The sequence below is a fragment of the Sebastes fasciatus genome, chromosome 1 (assembly GCF_043250625.1).
Source record: "Sebastes fasciatus isolate fSebFas1 chromosome 1, fSebFas1.pri, whole genome shotgun sequence".
NCBI lineage: Eukaryota > Metazoa > Chordata > Actinopteri > Perciformes > Sebastidae > Sebastes > Sebastes fasciatus.
Genome location: NC_133795.1, coordinates 13126638 through 13152786, shown reverse-complemented (window position 1 = coordinate 13152786; position 26149 = coordinate 13126638). Strand labels below are relative to the sequence as shown.

The following is a 26149-nucleotide window of genomic DNA, read 5'->3' as shown; positions in this document are numbered from 1 at the left end:
TGGGAACATTAAATACGGTGGGGATCTATTAGAGTGTAACACCTGCATTCTAACCCGGACATGTGAGCGAGTTGCACAAGTGCCCAGTTATCGGTTTCGGACACGCCATTGTTGAACATAGTTACTCCTCACATCACTGACTCCTCTCTCTTCACTGTGAGCTCCGAGTTATCCCGGGTTAAAACAACTCAAAGAAGAAACTGTTTGAACCAGAATGGCGACGGACTCCTGGGCCCAGGCGGTGGACGAGCAAGAAGCGGCGGCGGAATCGGTAACTAACGAAACCACACGAGCTAACCGGAGCTAACCGGAGCTAGCGTGTTGTTAGCTCATGATGATGCTGTTGGCCTGTTTCTGTTTCACTGGAAACGAAACGTAACCTGCTCAGCCTGGTTTCTTACTGTGGTGACTGTTCAACGACAGATTGAACAGTTAGCTGTCGTGACAGTTTGTCTCAGTAACGTTCATTAAAGCGTAATAACGGAAGAACCGGTTAGCCGGTAGATGCTAAGTGAACTAGCTGAGCTGAGATGCTGCGTGTTCATGAGTTACTAGCTTTAGCAGTTAGCTGGCTGGTTAGCAAATGATGCAAGAGGCTCTGAAGTAGCTCCTCCTCTGATGGAGAAGAAGTAGTTGTGACTTTTTTTTATTTGTTTTTGTTTGTTTTGCACAATTTAAGACTACAACAATAACAAAAATAATAATAATATACAGTACAGGAAGAGGCAATCTGAAGCCTCCACCTAGAGACAAGATATATATAAAGAAATAATATGACTACATAATAATAACAAACAATTAGAAGATTAATATAAAGAAATAATATGACTACATAATAATGATAACAAACAATTAGAAGATTAATATAAAGAAATAATATGACTACATAATAATGATAACAAACAATTAGGAGAAGATTAATATAAAAAATAATAATGACTACATATTAATGATAAAAAACAATTAGAACAAGATTAATATAAAGAAATAATATGACTACATAATAATGATAACAAACAATTAGGAGAAGATTAATATAAAGAAATAATATGACTACATAATAATAACAAACAATTAGGAAAAGATTAATATAAAGAAATAATATGACTACATAATAATGATAACAAACAATTAGGAGAAAATTAATATAAAGAAATGATATGACTACATAATAATGATAATAAACAATTAGGAAAAGATTAATATAAAGAAATAATATGACTACATAATAATGATAACAAACAATTAGGAGAAGATTAATATAAAGAAATAATATGACTACATAATAATAACAAACAATTAGGAAAAGATTAATATAAAGAAATAATATGACTACATAATAATGATAACAAACAATTAGGAGAAAATTAATATAAAGAAATGATATGACTACATAATAATGATAATAAACAATTAGGAAAAGATTAATATAAAGAAATAATATGACTACATAATAATGATAACAAACAATTAGGAGAAAATTAATATAAAGAAATGATATGACTACATAATAATGATAATAAACAATTAGGAGAAGATTAATATAAAGAAATAATATGACTACATAATAATGATAATAAACAAGTAGGAGAAGATTAATATAAAGAAATAATATGACTACATAATAATGATAACAAACAATTAGGACAAGATTAATATAAAGAAATAATATGACTACATAATAATGATAACAAACAATTAGGACAAGATTAATATAAAGAAATAATATGACTACATAATAGTGATAACAAACAAGTAGAAGATTAATATAAAGAAATAATATGACTACATAATAATGATAAACAATTAGGACAAGATTAATTTAAAGAAATAATATGACTACATAATAATGATAACAAACCATTAGGAGAAGATTAATATAAAGAAATAATATGACTACATAATAATGATAAACAATTAGGACAAGATTAATATAAAGAAATAATATGACTACATAATAATAACAAACAATTAGGACAAGATTAATATAAAGAAATAATATGACTACATAATAATAACAAACAATTAGGACAAGATTAATATAAAGAAATAATATGACTACATAATAATAACAAACAATTAGGACAAGATTAATATAAAGAAATAATATGACTACATAATAGTGATAAACAATTAGGAGAAGATTAATATAAAGAAATAATATGACTACATAATAATGATAAACAATTAGGAGAAGATTAATATAAAGAAATAATATGACTACATAATAATGATAACAAACAATTAGGACAAGATTAATATAAAGAAATAATATGACTACATAATGATAACAAACAATCAGGACAAGATATATATAATAACAACAATAACAATACAGTAAATGTATCCAAAAAGATAAGTCTGTGTGTGTGTGTGTTGCATTGGAAGTGTATGGTTAGTGTTTGTGAGGAGGATATTGATTTAAACATCTTGTTTTTTGATAGATGTGAAAAGCTACTCCATAATTTCGTTTTCCCTAAATCTTATCGAAAATAGACCTCTACTAGTGAGGAATTTAGGAGGATGAAGATCTTGAGACTTAGCCCCAGTTTACCTCTCATCTCATGTATTATCCTGTCCTGACTCATATAATAATAAGATATTCCTTTATTAGTCCCGCAGTGGGGACATTTGCAGTGTGCAGCAGCAAAGGGGATATATAGTGCAAAAAACAAGATGCATCAGCTAACACAGTAAAAAAGAGCTAAACAAAGTGTAACAAAATATTAACCATTTAAATAGAAGGAAGTATAAAAATAGGAGCAATATATACAATATTGTCAATAAACAGACTATTAACAAAATTGCACAAGTGGAAAATGATATTGCACAATGAGAATGACTGAATGAATGAAATTCCACCTGAAAATATCAGGTTATTGTCAGTTTTTTTGGTGTGTATGTGGTCTACTGGGAGCAGTGCTGGTTGTGGAGTCTGACAGCTGCAGGAAGGAAGGACCTGCGATAGCGCTCCTTCACACTTTGTGTGGAACAGCCTGTTGCTGAAGGATGTACATTATTTTATCAAACAACTCTGTAAACTTTATTATGTTTTTCCTTACAGATCGGTGGCCTCCAAATAAAAGATAAACCAGAGGAAAATGGTAAGAGTGTGTGCAACATTAAGTGTAAGATGCATTATTAAGAAAAAACAGTTATCGCAAAAATGCTTTGTAATTATAAGTTTATTTTGTAGGCACATCAGTCACGGCTTCACATGCAAGAGAGCCCAGCAGTGCAGCTGCAAAGCCAGAAGTTGAGGCGGAAAACAAAGGTACAGATGAGGACGAGACTGACAAAGGTGAGCAGTTTATTATTATATTTACACACCCCAAAGTATTCATCATCTGCCGTCTTACATTTTTTGGTCGACTCTTGAGTTGTAACAGTCAACACACCTTGTTTTTCTAGACGACAAAGCGGCGCAGTCATTACTAAACAAGCTGATCCGGAATAATCTTGTCAACAACACGAATCAAGTGGAAGTTCTTCAGAAGGATCCCAACTCTCCGCTCTACTCGGTCAAGTCTTTTGAGGAGTTGCGACTGTAAGTCTCTTGTTTGCCCTACAATATTCTGGAGCATCATATATTAATTATTAATCAGTTATCAATCATGATGCATGTAGTCAAAATGTTGCCACCAAGATCCAGACATGAACCATACCTGCTCCAGGACTGTCCCGTGCGTTTGTCCTTTTTTTTATTATTTGATCGTTTAAGACGTATGCACTCTGAAATATGTGTATGCAAAACAAAGACATGAGATGCTTTCAATCTGACATTTGACTGTTTATTCCTGTGTGCAGCAAACCACAGCTGCTTCAGGGCGTGTACGGCATGGGTTTCAACCGGCCATCCAAAATCCAAGAGACTGCCTTACCTATGATGCTGGCCGAACCGTGAGTATACTTTGCACTGTATATGAATGTTGTGGAGTCCTCTAGCAAGGAATTATGTCTCTTAAGGGTCACAGAAATTGCACACCCTAGTTACTATATGACTTTTAAATTATATTAAATCACACCTCTTTTAATTAACTTTAAAATGTCAAATTAAATTAATAGCCCCTTGCACCAGGTACTAGAACCACTAACTATTCTGTAGGGCTGCACAATTAATCTAAATTTTATAGAAATTGTAATATGGCCCACTGCAATTTTCAAATCGCAGGAAGCGCAATATTTGTTAAAGGCGAAATGTGTGTCAAAATTCCAATTAATATTGTCGTGCTGCAGAGATGTGGCCTACACATCATATTCTACAGGCCGCACAAACATCTTTGTTTGGTACAGATCCCCGCAAACATCACACCATAATCATTTAATATGTTTTGCAATGAAACTTAGAATAATGATGTAAAAATGATCATTTCCATGAATACCGTAAATCATCGCAATTGCAATATCCGCCCAAATAATCACAATTAGACATTTTTTCAAAATCGTTCAGCCATACTATTTTGCCATCTTTGCCTGCGATCTAATTTCTTTGTTTCTTCTAGTCCACAGAATCTGATTGCTCAGTCGCAGTCGGGAACAGGGAAAACAGCTGCCTTTGTCCTGGCCATGCTCAGTCATGTAGATCCCCACCAAAAATATCCCCAGGTAGGTTTTCACTTCCCTCCCTGTTCTAGAAGAGCTCTACTTGAAATCTTGAGTTTCAAAGGCTGCTCAGAGTATCCGAGGGCCTCATCCTACCGCTTCCTTAATCCTTCCCCCTCATTTAATTTCTCTCCACCAGTGCCTGTGTGTGTCACCCACCTATGAACTGGCACTTCAGACTGGCAAGGTAATCGAGCAGATGGGCAAACAATATCCCGAGGTCAAACTAGTCTACGCCATCAGAGGAAATAAATGTAAGGCTTCTCTGCTTTCTACAATGCTATTTCTACACTATAAAAGATAATGAAACAAAATTTTCAAATGCAGTTTTGTCTAGTGTTTGATTTGTTCCTTTTGATGAAAACATTAATATGGCTGACAGATGGCTCCGTGTGTTGATGAGTGCTTGTTTCTTGTGACTGTTCCAGTGCCGCGGGGCATTAAGCTGGAGGAACAGATAGTTATTGGCACACCCGGGACTATGCTGGACTGGTGCGGTAAATTCAAGTTCATAGACCCCAAGAAGATCACGGTGTTTGTGCTCGACGAGGCCGACGTCATGATCGCCACACAGGGTCACCAGGACCAGAGCATCCGCATCCAGAGGTCAGAATAAAAACAACATTTAGAAGAAACAATCTTAGCACGCACTAAATGAAAAGCACTTGATAAGTAATGAGATATTGTTCTTAATGAAATGAAATTAGTTATCATTTATCTTGTAAATCTGATTTTCTCAAGCTGAATTTCTGCGATGTACATCCCCAAATTTTGACCACTTTGTCCTTTTTTTTTTACATCCATAACCAACCTGTACACCTCTTTTCTCTGCCACACAGGATGCTCCCTAAAAACTGCCAGATGTTACTGTTCTCAGCCACGTTTGAAGAGACGGTGTGGAACTTCGCCCAGCGCATCGTGCCCGACCCCAACATCATCAAGTTGAAGAGGGAGGAGGAGACGCTGGATACCATCAAACAGTACTATGTGTTGTGCAACAGCAGGGAAGAGAAGTTCCAAGCCCTCTGTAACATCTACGGGGCCATCACCATCGCCCAGGCCATGATCTTCTGCCATGTGAGTTCATTCTCTTCATATTCATATTTACATTCACGAGTTGTATTAAAAACAATGATTCTTATTCGGACCCCCAATTTTTATAGGAATAAAGAAATACGGATTCTCTTAAGTTTCTCTTCTGTGACCGTATCAGAATGTCCAACAAACCTGCTGTTCTCCAAAGCAAAGTTTTTTGTGCTGCCCATATCTGTGAAAATAACTTGGCAACACCAGCTGACTTACTGGATAAGTTTGCTTATTTTACCAACTCTGTCAGCACAGGGCCTTCATCACACACTAAAGGTCTTGGCACATCAAGTCCATATTTTTTGTATGCGTTTTTTTAATCCGTCGTCCGATAAAAATAGTTAGGCACTAAAAACTTGCACACTGAGTTTGATGCATTTTATTATTATTTTTGTTGCGAAAATTAGCAAAACGAGACAAAACAGATTTTTTTTTTAACGTGCGACAATTTCGGACAAAAAATACAGACTTGGTGTGCAAAGGCCTTAACTCTGTGTTACTTGAGCGCCTAGATTGCTGGTAGTGATTGAAGTAGTGAGAGCACTTTTTCCTCTGTGTGATCCAGACAAGGAAGACTGCAGGGTGGCTTGCAGGGGAGTTGTCCAGAGAGGGCCACCAGGTAGCGCTGCTCAGTGGCGAGATGCAGGTGGAGCAGAGGGCTGCTGTCATCGACCGCTTCAGAGAGGGCAAGGAGAAGGTCCTGGTCACCACAAACGTCTGTGCCCGAGGTAAGGACCAAGGGCCATCAGAACGGGCAGAATCAACGTCATCATATGACTTTCTGTTAAGCTGTTGAAAAGGCCATTTATCCATATTTAAAAACATATTTGCTTTTGAGACAGATCTCTTCGGGCAGATGTGTAGCACAGTGAAAGTGTGGATTTAGAATTTGTGAAAGTGGGTGTAAGGTGTTATTTAAATCTGACTTCATCCTACCTGGTACAGATAAACATTCACGACTCTAGCTCTGCCTGTATGAGTAAATAGAGGGATGGTGGGTGGGACAGCTTGTATGATGAATCAACAGTCCACTACATTAGCCGCACGTCACTTTGGCTATTGAAAGGAATAAATTAATACATCTCTTACCGTATTTAACAAGATGTAATATCCACCTGGTTCATGGGATATCGATGTAAAGTACAGAGCTAAAACAGAACTGTTCAAATGCTTTGTACTCGTGGTATATTTTGATCAGAGCTAGAATTCATTGAAATATAAAAGGAAAAAATAGAATTATTCCTCATGTGAACAGACCTGGAGATTCGACACAACAGTGCAAGTTTGAATACAAACCCCTTATAATAAATATCCTATTATTCAAAATAAATACATTTGACAGTGGAATTAAAGTAAAATACAAATATTACTGTACTGCCCATGTACATTGTTTTTTTTTTTTGTAATATTTGATTTTTCTCTCCACTTTCCTTGCATTCAGGTATCGATGTCGAGCAGGTTTCTGTTGTGATCAACTTTGACTTGCCAGTAGACAAGGACGGTAACCCAGACAACGAGACATACCTGCACAGGATTGGCCGCACGGGTCGATTTGGCAAAAGGGGACTCGCCATCAACATGGTGGACAGCAAGATGAGCATGAACATCCTCAACAGGATTCAGGAGCATTTCAGTAAGTCTGCAGCTGCTACACACACTTTCTCATACACACAAACAGTCGGATCAAGTTGATGAGGTACGTTCATACGGTCTATTTTTGGGGAGTGGGAGTGCCGTGTCAACCCTCTAAACAAACCCCACCATTTTCTACGGTTTCTCCCTCTGCAGGTAAGAGAATTGAAAAACTAGACACAGACGATCTGGATGAAATCGAGAAAATCTCCAGCTAAAGAGAACGGCGTTTATCGCATGAAGGACGCCGACCCGACTTCCCTTCCCCTCTTGGCTCTCCAAGGACTGTACGCTCCAACAGTGTTTTATGCTTTTATTTTTTTAGCCGTCGGAGAAAACGAGCAAAACCACAAACACAGCATATGTTTACACGTGGATATGTCTCCTCTCAGACGAGTGTTTTTGTAAGTCTCTGGATTACATACCCCATTTCACTCTTTGTACTTCTTTGAATAAAGTCTATGAGTTTATTGCGGTGTATGGTGATGCTGCAAAAGCGGCCATAGTCGACTCTGTTTTACTGAACGCACATGGAGTTAAACACTTTTTGGTGTTGGCTGTAGTGGTGGCATGATACAAACTATTCTTTTAAGAGATTCACAAAAAAAACCTAATGGAAAAATAAACATTTTATGTGCCACAAAATAGTTTTTTTTAAAAAGGAACAAAGTATAATTGAATGTAACTGTATCATGTAGACTATTACAGCTCTTTATCGACTCCCAAACCGCGGTACAAAGGGTGAAGTTGGGTATGCTGCTCAGAGCGATAGTTTAATCACTAAGATTGTTACTGAGATGGTGATGGTTGGGTTTCAAGGGTCTATGCAAAACTTATCAACCTGTGATAGCATTCTCAAATACTATCAACCTGTATTCACATGACAGAAATTAATCCTGAATTAACCTCAGCTTCAGCATCAGGGTGTGTAGTCAAATGCCAAAAAAAAGGCTGCCTAGAGTGATGATACATTACTAACTCCCAAGTCATTTAGATATTTCTGTTTAACCAGTAATCCTCAGCTGACCACACATCTCACACGCATGTTATTTATATCATCTTAAAAATTATCAGGACAGGCTTGGCGCCACTGCTGAGCATTAATCATTAAGTCTTCTTTTTTTTCCCTTCATCTGTCTCGTTAAAAACCTCATTTTAATTCACCGTTAAAGTCCGATGTGATCAGTTCCCCTTTTGTGTCTCACTGTCCCACACAATCCTTTCAATCAGGGTCTCCAGTTTGACTTGAGCTCAGCTACATTCTTCACCCAGACTGTGCTGTCATTAAGGATTGTGAGTTTAAAAAAAACCCCGCAATGCCTTCCTCAAGTGCATTATATATACGTATGATTTTATTTCTAAGACATTGGGCTTAATAGTCTGACTAACACTTGAAATTTTGATTATATATTGAATTATGAGCGTCTAGGATGTGTGAATTATCGTGAAACCAAATGCTGAATTGACTTGAGGACCTATATGCCAATCAGATTCACTGTGTTGCTCCAACATGGTCGCATGGATAGGAAACATGTACTTGTGTACATATTTTTAAAGAAAAATTTAGAAAAATAGTGTGACGGAATTATTGAGTCACTTCTAAGAAGTGCAAAAAAAAAAAAAACATTCCTCATGAGGTTCAATTTTGACAGACGCAGCGCTTCGAATACGGTGAGCCTAAATCAGTTAACCTTGCATCAGCAACGGCGGAATGTCTGGTGTTTTTGATCAACGCGCTGGAACATTTAAGGGCAGTGATTGGTCAGTCTGAACCTTGTACAAACCTCATCTGGCTCCCACCGGCATCGAGAAGACGGCTGGTGGTAGTCCGGTTTTAATGGACTGTTTACGGACAATTTAGCCAAAATTAGAAGCAAGTGAGAGTGTGCTGAGAATGCTCCGTGAAGACTTTCGGGTAAAGAACCAATGTATGCAGTTTTATTTGGACATTTGGATGTATACATTATCAGTGAGAGTGTGTGTGTGCACTTTGTTGATCCATAATGTAATGCCACTGTACGAGAGCCATGGACACACAACAGCAGTTTTAGCTATAGAACGTAACACTCTTTCTCCACCTGTTGTACACCTTGTTTGATAATTGTCAGATACCAGTTCATACATGTATACATAGGAGTATAATAACTGCCTCACTAGGCTTAAAGCAAGCCTTCTTGTTGTAACCTGAAGGTCATGTGTAGACAATGATAGGGTTCAAGGTGTGTGGTATTCTGTAGCTGAGCTGCGTTCATGGACACAGTCATGTATTCTTAATATGTTGAATTAAAAGAACATGTAGATGTTCATCTGTATGTAGTCAAATGTTTATTTCTAGAGATCTTTTCAAACTTGACAACATAAATATTCTAAATGGGACCCTTTTCATTTCTTGTTCCGATGGTTGCTAATGCGGCATGAATCGCACATTCGATGTTTGGCAATTTAAAACTAAATTTTTCAAGTCAAGAAAGTCGCAGTTTGTCGTGGTGTCGTTTCGTTTTGTGTGATACCGCTCAGTGAACTACGTCTCTTGTCTCGTATTGTGTACGTCACCAACACTAGCTAACGAAGAGAAAGAACGAATGAGAAGCGTTGCTGGTGTGAGTACATCCCAGTACGTAACACACAGGCATCGTAGCTTCAGCGAAAGAGAGACGTCACTTTCGCAACTTTTGGTTGTGTATTTTATCTAAATATGTATTTTCAGAGTCTTCTACTTCAACAGTTTTAACAGCGACTTTCTTGACTTGCGAAATTCTCTTTTAAATTGACAAACAGATGGTTAAGGTTAGGCATTGACCTTGGACGGTTAAGGTTAGGGTAGGTCGTTGGGCAGCGAGTCTCGCAAGATTTATTTGCACGTTTTTGTGTTACCTTCTGGACACGACTGTAAACTTGCTTGTTGCCCTAGCAACAGAATGGCACTAAAAAAGGTCAACAAGTGTAGATTAGTTAAAAACACCTACTGGGGTCACTGACTCAAAGTGAAGCTGCAAGAAAATACACATAAATACAAAACTTTATTACAGCCCATTACATATAACAACATGACTGAATGACGTAGCATTAATCCTCTGAGTTTCCACCTGAGATAAATTGCTCCTCTGTCTGTTGTGAAGGCCGCAGGTCTGAGGAGGCAAATAAGAGGTAATAAATCTGAAACATGTCCTGATACAGAAAGAGTTACTGTACATACAAAAAAAGATTCACTATGAAATAATGCAATAAATTGCCTAAGAAATTAAGTCTGAATCAGTTTAATTATAGTAAATGAAAATAAGCAGTGAAAAATAGTTTTAGTAAACAAACTAAATAAAAACTAAATTTTTTAAGAAAAAACTAAAAATATATTTTTTAAGCTATAATATATCACTACCGAAAAAAGGAGACAGCATGAATTTCCGTGTACTCTCGTGACATTTAACCACAGAAATTGATCAGACTTGTCCTTCCAGGAGATGGCACTATGCCACTATTGCTTCACATTGGACACTAAAGTAGCGCGAAGATTAAACATTAAACGTTATGGCCGTTCCGACACAGTTCTCCAACTATAACCAGCAAACAAACTCTGAAAACTAAATAAAACTTGGCTAAAATGAAATCGAAAAGTCAAAACTAAAATAATAACTAATTGAAAATTAAAAACTATTATAACCGTGGTCTGAATTCTACACTACACTGCTCTTCGTAGGTTAAACTAAAAAAAAATTGTCAATCGAAAGGCTCTTTAGCAAATTTCCCAAACATTAACTGACACTTAAAATCAAGCCACTGAGCAAATATTTTGTTTTATAATAGATATATTTATAATATGATACAGTATGATGATGATGTGATATTTGATGTAAAATCAAATTGGTCCTCCTCACCTGCCTCTCTGTAGTCCACCCTGGTGAGGAAGAGGCCGTGGGCCGGAGCAGCCAGGCCTTGTGGGTAGGCCAGAGAGTCCCGAGCCTCCAGTATGTCCTTCAGCTGGGCCACTGAGAGCCGCCCTCGGCCTACAGCCACCAGGGCCCCTGTCATCCTCCTCACCTGGAGCACAGGGCCAAAAGCAACCATTGTTACATTAATATTACTCTAAATATCACAAAAAATTACATTTTATTTATGGGCCATATTTTTTCTTTTTTCCCCCCATAATAATTTATTGGGAGTAACAACAGGTGTAGAGAAACATACAAATAGAGCAGAAATAATTGCAATAATTGTCCCTCCATATTTTGGTATTTTTACCCAAAAGCCCCCTCCCACCCAACACTCACCCATTGACGATGCAAAAAGGATAAAGAACAAAAAACAAAGTTAAATTAGATTTTTTAAAAAGAAAAAGAAAATTAGATTAAAAAAATTAATAAAAAGAAAATAAATCATAAAAAAGGACACATTGACGGTAATGATTATTATTGGATAAATCACAAACTACAAATAAAATAGGCTGATGAAACTTCACCATGTACAATTGGACAATTTAACTGTTAGTGGTCATTTCTGTTTATGTAAATCAAACTTTATGATGTTGTACAATTTAGCTGATGGAGAGAAATACATTTCATATGCCTAAGACTAAGTCCATTAGTCTGCCCAAATACACTACGTCCAAATGAAATTAAAACATATACTACAAAAAATACAAAATACAAGTGGTCTTAATCATACGGTTCATACAGTCGGTCAAAATAGACATATTTTTCAGCCATTTCAGCCATTACCAGCAGATGGCGCTACTTACTTACAATGACCTGCAACACATTTATAGATTTTAAAGTAATTGAGGACAATAAGAGGAACAAACCTGCTTATAGAGAAAAGATCTGCTTGTAAAAGTCAGCTCCCAGAATGGTATCTTTCTGGAAAAAAGAACAAAACTAGTGTTAAATTTGCACAAATATACAACAATCATTGAACATCACAGCTGTTCATTTCTTTGTGTTGTCGGCATATTGGGCAAAAGATGCACTAAGTTCCCAACACTCTCACCAAACGTTAGAACGATAACATCAAGTCCTGAAGGCACAACAGTCTACTTGGCATCACTGACTGAATGTTAATAAAGAAAGGTTAAATATTGCCAGAGGGGCGTTTATGAGTCATTTCAGAAGCAAAACAATATCTTGAACGGTTGTCAGATTTAATATAGCGTTACTCAAACTCAAAACAAATCAAAACATATCTTTAAAAATGCATTTCACCCATGTTCTGAAAGTGAATTTATATTAACTGAAAAGGGCTCCTGTCTCATGTCTATTGTATGTTAAGACGCGTCCCTCCTTTATCTCTCTTTTGTTGGATATTTCAGTGCTTTCCCCCCCGATGTGTGGACAGGCTGATGTGACATTCATGCTCATGCCAGACATCAGATAGAGCCGGGGACTCTCTCCTCGTGCACAGATTTGTTTAAATGTCACATGCTGAATACGCCACTGCAGCTTAGGCCCAACAGGATTACGTGCAATGCCATAAAAAATACAAATTTGCTTCTTTTTGCAATTTGACATTCAATTTGTCTTGTTTTGTTGTTGTCTCAACATTTAAGACACAGCAGCCCCCTCCCCAAACTGACTGACTTTATATTTTGGGGAGGAAAGAGTGAACTGAGCAAACAGGCACATGGGAAGAATTGGGTCAAATGCAAATTTGACTCAGCGCTTGCTGTCTGATTACATTTGACATGTAAGGAGTGCGGAGACAGATTTGTATACAGCTCATGGACTCTGCTGAGGGACAGTGTCTTTACGTGGACGGACGGAGCCTGTGTCTCATTTTGCAGTCACACAAGTGCATCCGTGTGTGTCTCCTCTGACTAATGTCATGACCTGGTAATGACAAATAATGATAAAAGCAAAGCCTACAGTTTAGACACACAAAACTATTCTGACTTTACTCTTTTCTGACAAGCTGACTGACATAAAGCTGAAAAGATTGTGAGATGGTACGAAAGTAACATGTAAATTATGTCCATAATGCTACAATATATAACAATATATGTAAAGAAGTATAAGTAAAAAATATGAATATAAATATTAGAATAAGAAATGAGAATATAAGAAATATGTACAAATATGCGCATTAATGACAAAACATAACCACAGTGCAAATAAGTAAGTACAAAAAGCTGAGAAGTGTGTTAAATATAAATGCAATTATAGCATAAATATGAATTATTTCTTGAAATGTAGAGTATAAATGCAGTATTAATGCCAGGGTATTGCACAGTTGAATTATTGCACAGATTATTGTACAGTTGAGTTAAGAGGCATTATTAGCGTGTCATTAGTTTTGCAGGTTTTTGGTGACTAACCACTAGACACATTTAAATGTTGACCTGTTGATGGTGCTAGTTAAAGGATCATCCAGGTGATTACATCCCGAGTAGGACATGAATATCTGCACCAAATTTAATGAAAATCCACCCAATAGCTGTCAACACCTTCCACTGAAGATCACAAAAATTCATATTGGTGCTTGAGGAAAAGTCAGGAGATCACCAAAGTCAATAGGATTCACCCTCTGGGAACCACGAATGTCTGTACCAGCAATTAACGACAATCTGCCCGAAAGTTAAAGAGGTATTTTAGTCTGGACCAAAGTAGTGGAGTCCCAACAACTAGCGTGGCTTAAAAAGAGCCAAATAAGCAATTTGGAGACATCAACTTGGGCTCCGGGGCATTGTGATGGGCATTTTTGATTCTTTCTAGACCTTTTATCAATTAACCAATAAATCCATTAATTGAAAAAATAACTGACAAATTAATCAATCATGAAAATAATTGCAAGTTGCAGCCTTAAAGAAAGACATTGAAGGGAGAAAGGTGTTTAGTATTCTTTGTGTAATAAAGTGCAAGGCAGGTATGGAATGATTTCTTCAAATTGGAAAAGGCAGAGGAACAAGTTATTTTTTTTACAATATTGTACACATATATAGTATAACTTCCCGCATTCTACTTGTACTACTTTGTTTCCAGTTAGCAGCAGATTGAATTTACAATAAATCCCAACCAGAAGTGAACACACTCTGCTACTATACAGCTAATGTACGGTATAGCCAACGCAAAGTTCTCCATCACTGTTCACTTATTTATGACAATGAGATGAAAATATCAAAACGTTTTCCGTGTCGAGCAGAGGCCACAGAAATCAGCTTCAATATACTACAGCCCCTTGTTTTAAGATCAAAAATTTAGTTCAACCTTTTGCTTTTAAACAATTCACAACTTCTCATCTTTTCACTGTGACTAAGAATAGAGAAATAAACACACGGCTCAACTGCAGACTTTCATTCATGGTGATTCTGTAGAGGTAAAAAGAGGTAAAAGACTAGTTTGGTGACATGAATGCAACCGTGGACACTTGAGTGCAAATACACCACGTTACCGATCTGTGACCCCGATGCTCACAGCTTGTTGATGCACGTGTGTTGGGGGTTAAGGGACTGTGTGACATTTTACTCTGAGAGCTGCTAACAGTCTGCCCATGTCCATATTGTGCACCATATTTTCAGGGCAAATAATTAATGTCCATGGAAGTGGTATTTGGCATGCAGAGTGACCCCTGTGGTCGTGTAATCTCCCAAAGCCCACATGGCCCTCTCTCTCTCTCGCTCTCTCTCTCGCTCTCTCTCTCTCTATATATATATATATCTCAGCCCCCCCACCTCAATATCTGTTGTGGATTATGTTGGATCCTCATTGTCTAAAGTATCTACATGACATACAATCACACACACATACAGCACTTTAATTAACACAAACATAAACTACCTGATCTAACAGATGGACATCAGTTGTCCTACAATAGTAAGCAGTACTTCCTATGATGATTCACCTTTTGTTGCACTAAAGTTGTGTTTTTTTTAAACATTTCATTAGTAAAAGACTAGTTTGGAGTCCAGATCACAGTCTGCATGGCCTGTGATTCAATTAAATATCACATCAAACACGCCACTGAGTCTGACTGAAGCTTGAAAGGGAACATTTTCAAGGCAGTGGAGTGATTGCAAATGATTCAAAACTTTGGCCAACTTCTTAAGCATCAGTTGATGCAAGATTGAAAAACACAAGACTGATCTGTTTTGGGAGTGGAAAAGCACATGAACACATTTCTTTATTTTCACAGCTTTTTTTTTGGAATAATCAGCTCCCTCTGTGTTACTGCTAACTCGACTGTTGGCCTGGGGAGACTGCAGAAAGCCGCGTGCTATCTCTGTGACAGCCTGCCGCTTCTTTTCACCTGCCAGCGATCAGCTTTCCTGGGAGGGCACATTAATGAGCTCAGAGGTTCATGCTATCCTTCCTACATTTACCATTGATTTTCTCATCTAATTCTCAGCAAGAAAGCAAATACCGGAAAAAGTATTTCACAAAATGTTAAATGTGAAGCTTTCTAAATTATTTTCATTGTTTCATCTTAAAGCTGCACTAATTATTATTTAATTTTAAAGCTGCAGTCGGTCATTTTGAGCAACTATGATAAAAATGTATTTTTAGAAATCAGTCACTATATCCTGACAGTAGTGCATGAGACAGATAATCTGTGGGGGAAAAAAATCATATTCCTCTGTGTCCTCCTAGTGTTCTTAATGGCATTTGTAAGTTTTCAGCGTGCCCGAAGGAAAAACAAAGACGGTCTCGGTAACAGGGCCACAGCCGTCACGGTGTCGTCATGGCTTGCTAACTCTGCCTCTCATTCACATGAACGGAGGAAGGGAAATAACTCTGGATTCAGCTATTAGTGCATTTTTCAACTTTTAGGACCTAATAATTTAAATAAGGGCTATTCAAGTGTTCATACTGGAAAATTGATTCACCTAAAAAAAAAAAGATCCGCTGAGTTACAGACGTCTCTTTCCCAATGTAAGTCTATGGGAAAAAGTCTTTTTGGGCCAAATGGTGGACACAGAAGTTGTAGTACCGCAATTTGGCCACCACAAAAATTGGGATCAACGAACGTCTCTCTTCCTGGGGTCTTGGCGAACTCGCTCAGAATTATCCCCCAACTCAGTAGATCCCTGCAGCTAGCTAGACATAGCGTTTAGCTCATTGTTTTGTTATTTTACGAACCGCAACTTTCCAGTTCTGGTTCACTCCCACCGCTCTGCACACTACCTGCTCAGCACCAAACAGCAGACAGAAAAAGTTACCGACTAGCTGGTGAACGTAGCGGAGCATTTAGCAGCTTAAGAGCCAGATATTTCCCTCAGAAAGTGGTGGAGACCAAAAACAGAGCTAAAAGAAGAGTGGATATGGGACTTATATTCATCAGGCTAATGTTGCTACGTGTCTGCATGCTAACATGCTTTCTAATATGTTCCCAATAACATCTTTATGAGGCAAAATATGTCAATGTGTTTACAGCTTGTTTTCTGCCCCCAACTGGCCAAATAAATGTACGCATCTTCAATGTGACAACTTACATCAATGCATTGTTTTATACTCGGCCTATGTGCCGATTGCTAGATTAGTAAATGTGATCAGTGTACCTGAATATAAACAGCCTACCTGTGGAAGTGTGTGTGTACGAAGGAGCTTCCTGGCTGCACGCTGATCGTGTCCAGCGTCTTCACCGGGTTTTTAAAATGCATTTCAGAGCTGACAGCCCTGAAGCTGCTGAAGTCCCGAGTCCCAACCAGCAGGACGGCAGCCTCGCGCATGGCTCCAACATCCAGCTTCCTGATCATGAGACAGAAACAGGAGACACTTTTCTTTAATAAGTGATCACGAAAAATGCTAAATTTTCTATGACTGTTAAGAACAGGCAGCTGAGATCAAAATAGTTCTTAAATCTTTTGCAGGATCATCGTGATATTGCAACTTTACAACTTCACCCGAAAGTGACCTGCCGTAACAGCGAGCACACATTAAGTACGACAGGTTTTCAGGCCTCCATGTTCCTGCTTTAGTAGAATAATTTATCGGTTGACTTATATAATATGAACTTTTCTGACGCACAATGCCACGTGAGGGAGCAGAACATGTTGACGACCAGCTCATTTGAGGGAGAGAGTGAAAGTGGCCCGGTGCTCAGACTCTTCTGTCACTGCTGCTTAAAGGAGATCTGACAGAGAGCGAGAGAGATACCGCGAGCAGGGAAATGGAGGAGTGTGCTGAGTGACTCACTAATTAAAATCTTAATGCGGCAATTTAAAATCTTGAACGTGAGAGTCATGAATGAAGATGTGGTGGAGCGCTGCAAAAAATGGCTGAATTGTTCTTGTGTTAGGTGTCTTTTTTAAAAAGAAATGCTTGATCCGTCCTAAAATCAAGTCAGTTTACAGTTTATTCTGGAAGTAGGAAAGTTGGAAAATGGCACACAGTAAAGCAAAACGTAATAGTTTTCTGACAACTGAAGCCTCAATATGGTATAAATCATATGATTAAAATATTCAAAATTAAAAAAAATATATTTATTTAGTTCTTTTGTTTATGACCAAATACCTATTAAAATAAGACATTCCCATCAGCATCATCATCCACTGCCTCAGAGCTGCTAGTGTGGGTCTTAGTCTTGTTTTGATTTTAGTTAATTGACTAATTTATGTCCATCTTTTTATTACAGTTATTGTTATTTTTTATATATTTATCTGTGGAGATCAGAGCTGAAATGATTGATTGATTAATTGACCAATCGTCCAACAGAATATTAATCTGCAAACATTTTGATATGTTATTAAAGTTTAAGTCAATTATCAAGCAAAAATGTCAAATATTCTCTGGTTCTACATTCTTAAATGTGAGCATTTCCTGCTTTTCTCTTTGTAATATCACTTTAAATTTATTATCCTGGAGTTTTCGAGTGTTGGGTCAGACACTTTACTATTTTTTAAATCTATTTCATAGCTCAAACGATTAAAGGTACAGTATGTAGGATTTGGCGTCAGATTGGTTGCAGATTGCCGTTCGTCTCGTTCAGAGGCCATCCTTACCATAATAACACTACTTTGAGCAATGGAAGTCGGATGGCGGCTGGCGGTACCACGATTTTGAATATAATAATATTCCATTTCTGCTAATAGATCCCTCAAAATGTTACACACTGTTCCTTTAATCGAAAAAAACAATAAGTAAATAATGATAAATTGTAACCCCTGTGTGGCGTTGGTTGTTGGTTACAACTTTTCAAAAGCTGGCAATGTTTTATCAAATGTTATGTGCATATTTGTTATGTTTAAAACCCTGATGTGAATAAAAATCCCCCAAATATGTGGAGATTGATTACATCATGTAATTAATCTTTCAATAATTTTAAAAGTTCTGCTGCAATATGATCACTGAATTTCAAAACACCAAGAGAGTATTTTCCATGCTCTAAGAAATGCCAGATTTCAAGACTAAATTTAACATTAAAATAAACAGTGGAGATTTCTATTTTTTGCAGTGGGAGCGATGGGGGTGTGTGATGACGAGGGGAGAGGCAGATCAAAGAGAGGCTGCTGAAGCAGAGACGCTCAGGGGAGGATGGACGAGATGGATGCTGAAAATGAGAGGAACAAGCAGAGACGCCAGAGAGAGAGAAACAAGGGAGGGAAGGAGAAATGGAAGGAGGTAGAGAGAAATAAGTGTAGTAGAGTGTAGGAGAGGAAGGGTGGGAGAAGGAAAGAGAGAGTCTGGGTAATGTGCGTGGGTGTTGTTCTGCATGCGTATAAGCCCGCAGCTTATCTTGCCCTACTTTTCCCCAAAAAAAAGTGGAGAGAGGAGCAGACAAATGCTCATACGTATACGCTCACTGAAATGTACTTCTTCACGCTCCCTCCTTCCAATCACAGCTAAAAGAACATCGTCTAAGCTATGAAGCACTCGTCATTTCATCTGTTTCTCTTTCTCTTTCTCTCACTCCTTCTCCTTTGTTTGTTTTCAGGATGTCGGCTCAGATACAACACTTTGTTTGACTGGCCCTAATTTGCAGTTCCGGCGTGGCACATGTGGATTATTCATGTGTTTAACGTGCCATTGTTTCTGCAAGGCTTGACATGAGCTTATTGAGGGCGTGTCTGCATGTGTGTCTGTCTGAGCTTGATTTTTTTTATTACTGAAGGGAAATCATCAAACAGAGGGATGAAGGATGAAAAGACAGATGAGTGAATGAAGGGAGGGGCGGCGTGGGATAACTCACGTGTCGCAGAGGTTCCAGCAGAGGTCGCGGTCTGTGAGGGGAAACAGGGAATGATGGGACATTCCCAGGGCTATTCGGTAGACGTAGGTCCGAGACTGGGCACGGAAACGGGCATGGAAATCATCAGGCACACGGTGGGCTCGGGTGATCCTGGCAGAGTGAGAAAAGAGCATTTGGAGTGAGACCTGAGATTCATTCAGAGCTCCACTGTATGTTTGACCTTATAAATGTGCAGTACTTCAAACAAATAATATTGAATACATATGAATTCTGGATATTTTGACAAAGAACCAGACACATCAGTATTTCATTCCTTTTTCAGACGGTCCCCAGACACAGATGGTGTTAATACTCTCATTTTTGTACTGCCAGAAAGGACAAACTGTGCACAAGTCATTGTCCAAAATGCCAGCGTTGCAGCTTTTTACACAAAAGCACACGCCCGTTGTCAGAGTCCTAAAAGGGCTGCCAAGAACCCTAAAGAGCCAAGCGCTCGTGCTCACACAGTTAGCATCAAAACAGACTGAGAGGCTGGAGCTCTCTGATGCGACTCCAGCAGGGCCACGGCCAACACAGGACACTTCCTGTGGATCTGTACACGGAGAAGAAGCACATGGGCAGGGATAGATCATGTCCTAACTCTAATGCAGTCAGACAAAATTAATTAATTAAATCAACCAGTAAGTTGCGTGTAGACATTTTAAAGTAGACTGAAGAATGTATAGCTGGCATTTCTGCACATGTAATTGAATCCACTTGCTGAAACAACAAACCACATTGTGTTGTTTAACAAGGATTTACAAAGAATTTGCCCACTTTTGAACACATTTGGCTGTGTTGTGAACTTTTCAGTCTAAGTGAGTGTAAATGATTGAGTGGTCTTCATGGCTGGCGCTACAGCAATTATCATACTGGCAGCTTTTATGGAAATCTATTATTTCTAATAACTTAAATGGCAAATCATTGCCTCTTTGCTGAGCAACAATTCACTATGTTTACAAGCAGGGCTGGGCGATACGACCAAAGTCTTTTATCTTGATATAGGTCATTTCATATCTTGATAACGATATATAGCCTGTTTTCTGATAATTCAATAAATAAATAGTCTATAACCACATGGTAAAGCTTATTTTTGTGTACTCCCGTGTGAATTAAACACTTGAAATTAAGAACTTTGGTGCAAAATGAACATAACAGTTTCAAGTGAAATTATAGAGATAACAAATTAATAAATATTTCCTGATAAACACTGACTATGTTTACATGCATGCAGACAAATACACAGTAATCAGATTAAGACAATGATTTAACTACACTGAGGTATTCCCATAAGCAGAATTTTAAGCAATTCAGATATTCTGAGAAATTTGAGTTAGTATGTGCTTATTATCAATTTAGACGACGTAATTGTGTATCACAATATCTCGATATATGATTTCACAATGATACGATTCCATTGAAAGACGATAAATTATCATATTGAATTATCACCCAGCCCTATTTACAATCGAATGAAATAACAAATTCCAGCATATTCAGACTCTCGCCAAACAGTCAAAAGCCTCACAAACTTAACGCAAACATGTAAATGTACATGGCATTGTACAGAGTGAATCTAAATTCCCAGTAACAATAAATAAAACATGCCCCAGTCTTTGTAAATATAGCATGCCCAAATTTAGAGCTTAAATCTAGAGGAATATAGGTTACATAACCTCTGGGCTTCCAGGTTAGGGAGAGGGGGATCAGAGTTGCTGTTGTTGCAGCATTTTCTTTTTAAATGGTCCAAATTATAACTGAGCAATTAATGAAATAAAACTCCCTTCAATGAAGCAGAGATGTATTGTTGTTGTACAGTAATAATACAGTGACGTACATCTGTGAACTGAAAGAACAAAGAGCTGCAGCCAGCTGTACCAGTGTTGATTGTGACCGCACGAACCACACCAGCACCCTGTAGTCTTCGTCCAGACACACGCGCCTGTGCATGTACAAAGCGTGTGCAGTGCAATCATGCATGCGTGTGATGTGTCAGAGAAGGCGGGAGGTGATGAGGGGCGTGTTAGCATGTATGAGTATAAGGAACTATGAGAACAATGCTCCAATATACACATCTATGTGCACGCATGTCTTGTTTTGTGTGCACACAGTGGCACATGTAGTCTATCAATGTGTGTGTGTGTGTGTGTGTGTGTGTGTGTGCACAGTCAGAGAAACTAGGTTACGTTTCCAGGGGAGGAGATTGAGTGCGACACGTGGCAGAGGAAACCCTTGCGTCTGCCTTCAGCGCCTGCTCCGATGTGAAGTGACAGCCTTTTTGCCTGGCCCCCAAACCACACACACACACACACACACACACACACGCACACACACACATCAAATTTTCATAAGCAGTGTACAAAGCATGGCCTCACACACACACATTGGGGAAGTGGGGCATTGTTTGGCATGGCACCATTTTGCTACTCAGCAGTTTCCCCTTATGGGAAAAGGGCCGTTCGTTTTAGGCTAATTGAGAGTGAACCCCCGACTGAGGAGGTATTTTTTACAGTGTGCAAGTCTGTGTTTAAATCTCGCTTTGGCACTCGACCTCAGGAGGCAGCAGACCGAAGCTACGAGCCGGGAGCCATATTCTGATTGTTGCTGTAACAAAAACTATTTTTTGGTTGCCTCTTCCGTCCAAGTTAAGATGTGAAAATCTGGGTTGCCAGATCTGACACTGTGTTTTAACGACAGACCAAGAATGCAAACTTCAATCCAAACTGAACATAGGGGGAGTGTGTATGAACATTACTGGTGGTTGAATATTTTGTTAATGTGTACATAGAGGCCATAAATAATTCTGCTTTATGAAGGTAGTGAGAATAAGTTTATACTGTATATTTCTCAGCAGGTTTCACATTCTAATCAAGACAGTATACTTTCCATTCAGCTAGATGAGTGTATCCGAGTGTATCTGTGTGTGTGTGTGTGTGTGTGTGTGTGTGTATTATTGGATGCTATAGACCAAAAAGCAGAGCAGGGATAATCCTTTCTAACCTTCTCTCTGCAGGTTTAGGGATTAGCGGGATGCTGGGAGCTTCCCTTTCCTCCTCTCCTCTCCTCTCTTCTCTGTCTGTCTCCCAAATGGCTCGTTCTGTTTCACACTCTCACCCCTGCGTCTTAATTCAATCTGTGTCAATATCTGTTTGGGGCTCTTTGTCTTCCCTCCCCCCCTTTATCTCTCACTATCTGTACCTCTATCTATCTCTTTCTCTTTTGTCCTTGCCCTGTTTGTGTCCCTTTGCTTCTTTTCTCTCAGACAGAATAGCTGCCTACTAAATATCACAAAGTATCACAGGAGTTTGAAACCAAAGTAGTCATAAAAAAGTGACTTTCAATAATGCAATGATGTAATGAATGGGTTAAAAAGAAGAGGTGAAGAAAAGCACAGTGAGAAAAGAAAAGGAGAAGATGGGACTCTACCAACCAGGATTTGAAATACTTCCACACAACTCATTCTGCTCTTTTCCTTTGAATGCTCAACAGGTGAACTTTTGGCATTTCACCAAAGCTATGTATACGCTAACTGCTGGAGTAGATATTAAGCAATCTACTGTTGTTTGTGACATTATTACAGGCGGCATGTCATCAGACAATGCTTGCACTGTTGTATGAATATGAGAATAAATTTAAGGACGTTCTTGTTTTTGTGGGCTTTAAAGGAACAGTGTGTAACATTTCGGGGATCTATTATCAGAAATGGAATATAATATTCATAATTATGTTTTCATTAGTGTATAATCACCTGAAACTAAGAATCGGTGTGTTTTCATTAGCTTAGAATGAGTCCTTCATATCTACATAGGGAGCAGGTCCTCTTCATAGAGTCCGCCATGTTTCTACAGTAGCCCAGAAAGGACAAACCAAACACTGACTCTAGTGAGAGCTCTACTAGAGGATGACCTCTGAGCGAGGCGAACAGCGTTACAACGGTTTTGCACTCGGCGGCTCACGTTACCACAGTCTTAGAAAGAGAGGAGTGAGCGGAGGGGTACTCAGTTGGTTGCAATCTGCAACCTCACCTCTAGATGCTGTCAAATCCTACACACTGTACCTTTAAGGTTTTAAACACAAAACCCCAGGTTTCTCAACAGTACAATTCTCTTAGGAATTTGATGTCTGAAAGTTTTTTTCAGACATGAGGGCAAACTTGTCAGAATAGGACATTTTGACAGAATTCCTTCATATTGATATTGAGAAGCAACATGAAGCTATACTTTCTAAGGGGCCAGTGTAACGTTATCACAGCACATTTGAATGAAACATTGAAGAAAATCCCAACCAGAATATAATTTGAAGTCAGTGTGATTTAGATCAAGCTGATAAATGCATTGAGAAATAGGAACAGGTAAATGGTAAATGGACTTGGATTTATATAGCGCTTTTCTAGTCTTCCGACCACTCAAAGCGCTTTACACTACATGTCAGTATTTACCCATTCACACACACATTCATACACTGATGCAGAGGCTACTAAGGTGCCAACTTTGCCCATCAGGATTTAATCTAAATACTCATTCACACACCGATGGCTATGCCTCCGGGAGCAATTTGGGGTTAAGTGTCTTGCTCAAGGACACATCGACATGTGACCCGGAGCAGCCGGGGATCGAACCACCGACCTTCCGATTGGTGGACAACCTGCTCTACCCTCTGAGCCACAGACGCGCAGGTACCTGTTAATAATAATATATGCAATATGCCTTCAGGCTTTGTCACTTTACTACAATGTGGCTGCTTCCAGAAATACGAGTAACAAGGAAAACATCAACCAAATAACTCGGGGTGTTCACCACAGATATTTTATGACATTGAAATTTTACGGCAGCAAAAGCACGTATTTTTCCATGATAAAATGTTCTTGGGATCAATCTGAAAACATAACAACTAAACTTAAGATTTTCAGGTGAATGTGGTGGGGGGAAGGTGGAAACGTGTCCAGCAGGTGTACACTTTGCATGACCCTGTGTTACATTTAACCCCTGTGTGAGGAGATCACTTCTACTGTTGAACTTTTGAAAAGTCACACTCTAATCTAGCGAGCCCTGACTCACCTGATCTGCTCTGCTCTGAGGTGGAAATTAAGAGCCTCAACAAGGATGTCTTCAGTAAATGGCTGCTTATCGTTCTTGCGTTGGAGGTCGAAGTGTGCAGAGTTAGAGAGAGCGTGGACACCTGTGTCTGTCCTGCTGGAGACTGTCAGAGACACCGGGTTCAGCGGCCTCAGCCTCTTTATTGCCTCCTGTACACAGACAGAGAGAGAACATCAGAGAGATACAAAGCTGGGGGCTGTTATATTGTAAAAACTGTATTTTGAAGGAATAACTTTTTAACTTTTTAAGTAACTCATAGTTTACCACAAAAAGTCAGACAGATACATCAAAACAGAGAAAAAAAAAAAGGAATATCAAATAGGGCTGCACAATTAATTGAAATTTTATCGAAATCGCGATATGGCCTACTGCAATTTTCAAATCGCAGTATTTAATAAAATAGCAATATTTGTTAAAGGCAAAATGTGTGTCAAAATGCCATTTAAAATTCAATATTATGGTGCTGCAGAGATGTCCTGCATGGCCTACACATCATATTCTACAGAAAACATCTCTGTTTGATACAGATCCCCACAAAAATCACACCATAATCATTTAAATATGTTTTTCAACAATGAAAATGAGAATAATAATGTAAAAATTATCATTCCCTCTAGTATCGCAAAACATATCGCAATTGAATCAACCAAAATAATCGCAATTAGATATTTTTTCAAAATCAATGTGTATAATTAAATAAATATTGGGGTAATTTTGCAGTAATTCCAAAGAAATTTCAAATAGGTAACTTTCTAATTATCATCTAATTACCATAAAATTTGCGGACCTGTAAAATGAAGTGGTACAGAATATAGTCATGCATTAAGGTTACATGATATATCCCATAATTCTACGGTCCGGTACCACGTGACTCACTGTTCAGTGACCTGCCACAGTGACAGCTGAGGAAAAAGGTTCATTTCAGACCCTGGTTAGGAGGACAAAACGACACGATAACACCAGTAAAACTTACCTCTAAGTGGTCCTGGACCCCTTTCTTAATCAGCTCATGTGGAGGAACTTTCACTACACCACTGCAGAAATAATGATAATGAAATAGTAATAAATAAATAATAACACACCTTAAAGTGTAACCAGTTATCCTGCAGTATAACCTACCTGTATTTAGTTCCAATGTATTGAACAAAGATGAGATAACGTGCCCAGCTGTGCATGGTCTCTCCAGATGTCTTTGACACTTCTTGGTCATATTGTTATCGCGTTTATAAGAGTAAAACGTTACATTTTTGTCATAAACACTCCATGGTTTCTGATGGGAACTGGGAGTCAGTGAAGGACGACTTTTACAAACCCCTGTGAAGCCCTCATGTGTTTTAGGAAGCGACGGACAACAGCAGAGACAACAACACGGACATCTCGCCTCTGGACAGCTGTGTTTGACCACGTGTTGCCTCTACAACATGCGTTTTGCACATGTGTTGACATCTAACGTTATGGTCACTGCATGTACTATAAATTATAGCCACACATGTAAACATTAATGCAGAGTTTTAGGCGCAACGTTGCTTTTGAAGCTCTGTCGGTCCATTTTTGATTGCGTCATAATCCACAGAGTGGGTGTGCGT

The 26149-nt window shown here is 38.5% G+C and overlaps 2 protein-coding genes across 4 annotated transcripts; one reads left to right on the top strand and one right to left on the bottom strand.

Moving 5' to 3' along the window:
* Positions 1-9642, top strand: LOC141764700 (ATP-dependent RNA helicase DDX19B). 2 transcript variants are annotated; one of them, XM_074630123.1, is made up of 12 exons: positions 1-271; positions 3065-3104; positions 3185-3301; positions 3412-3547; positions 3808-3900; positions 4503-4605; positions 4742-4856; positions 5031-5208; positions 5442-5679; positions 6254-6416; positions 7130-7321; positions 7477-9642. In XM_074630123.1, exons 1-12 carry the CDS (start codon positions 215-217, stop codon positions 7536-7538), a joined length of 1494 nt encoding a protein of 497 aa, XP_074486224.1. In that variant the 5' UTR covers positions 1-214; the 3' UTR covers positions 7539-9642. The 2 variants fall into 2 exon arrangements, with proteins under 2 accessions (XP_074486224.1, XP_074486233.1); XM_074630132.1 differs by having other exon boundaries at positions 4-271; positions 3197-3301.
* pusl1 (pseudouridine synthase like 1) lies at positions 8889-26149 on the bottom strand. Of its 2 annotated transcripts, XM_074630147.1 has the most exons (9): positions 25683-26149; positions 25537-25597; positions 24525-24712; positions 21654-21749; positions 19429-19578; positions 16818-16988; positions 12116-12170; positions 11193-11355; positions 8889-10448 (listed from the first exon to the last, which is right to left on the bottom strand). In XM_074630147.1, the coding sequence occupies exons 1-9, from the start codon at positions 25736-25738 to the stop codon at positions 10387-10389; spliced, it is 1002 nt and encodes a 333-aa protein (XP_074486248.1). In that variant the 5' UTR covers positions 25739-26149; the 3' UTR covers positions 8889-10386. The 2 variants fall into 2 exon arrangements, with proteins under 2 accessions (XP_074486248.1, XP_074486256.1); XM_074630155.1 differs by lacking the exon at positions 21654-21749.

Excerpts from the sequence above, each read along its gene's own strand:
- LOC141764700 (XM_074630123.1), top strand. The coding sequence starts at position 215 with ATGGCGACGGACTCCTGGGCCCAGGCGGTGGACGAGCAAGAAGCGGCG. Across the intron at positions 4,857-5,030 it reads CGCCATCAGAGGAAATAAAT|TGCCGCGGGGCATTAAGCTG; the intron begins GTAAGGCTTCTC and ends TGACTGTTCCAG. Across the intron at positions 5,209-5,441 it reads CAGAGCATCCGCATCCAGAG|GATGCTCCCTAAAAACTGCC; the intron begins GTCAGAATAAAA and ends TCTGCCACACAG.
- pusl1 (XM_074630147.1), bottom strand. The coding sequence starts at position 25,738 with ATGCACAGCTGGGCACGTTATCTCATCTTTGTTCAATACATTGGAACT. Across the intron at positions 24,713-25,536 it reads GGGTCCAGGACCACTTAGAG|GAGGCAATAAAGAGGCTGAG; the intron begins GTAAGTTTTACT and ends GTCTGTGTACAG. Across the intron at positions 19,579-21,653 it reads CAATCTCCTCCCCTGGAAAC|GATCACCCGAGCCCACCGTG; the intron begins GTAACCTAGTTT and ends TCACTCTGCCAG.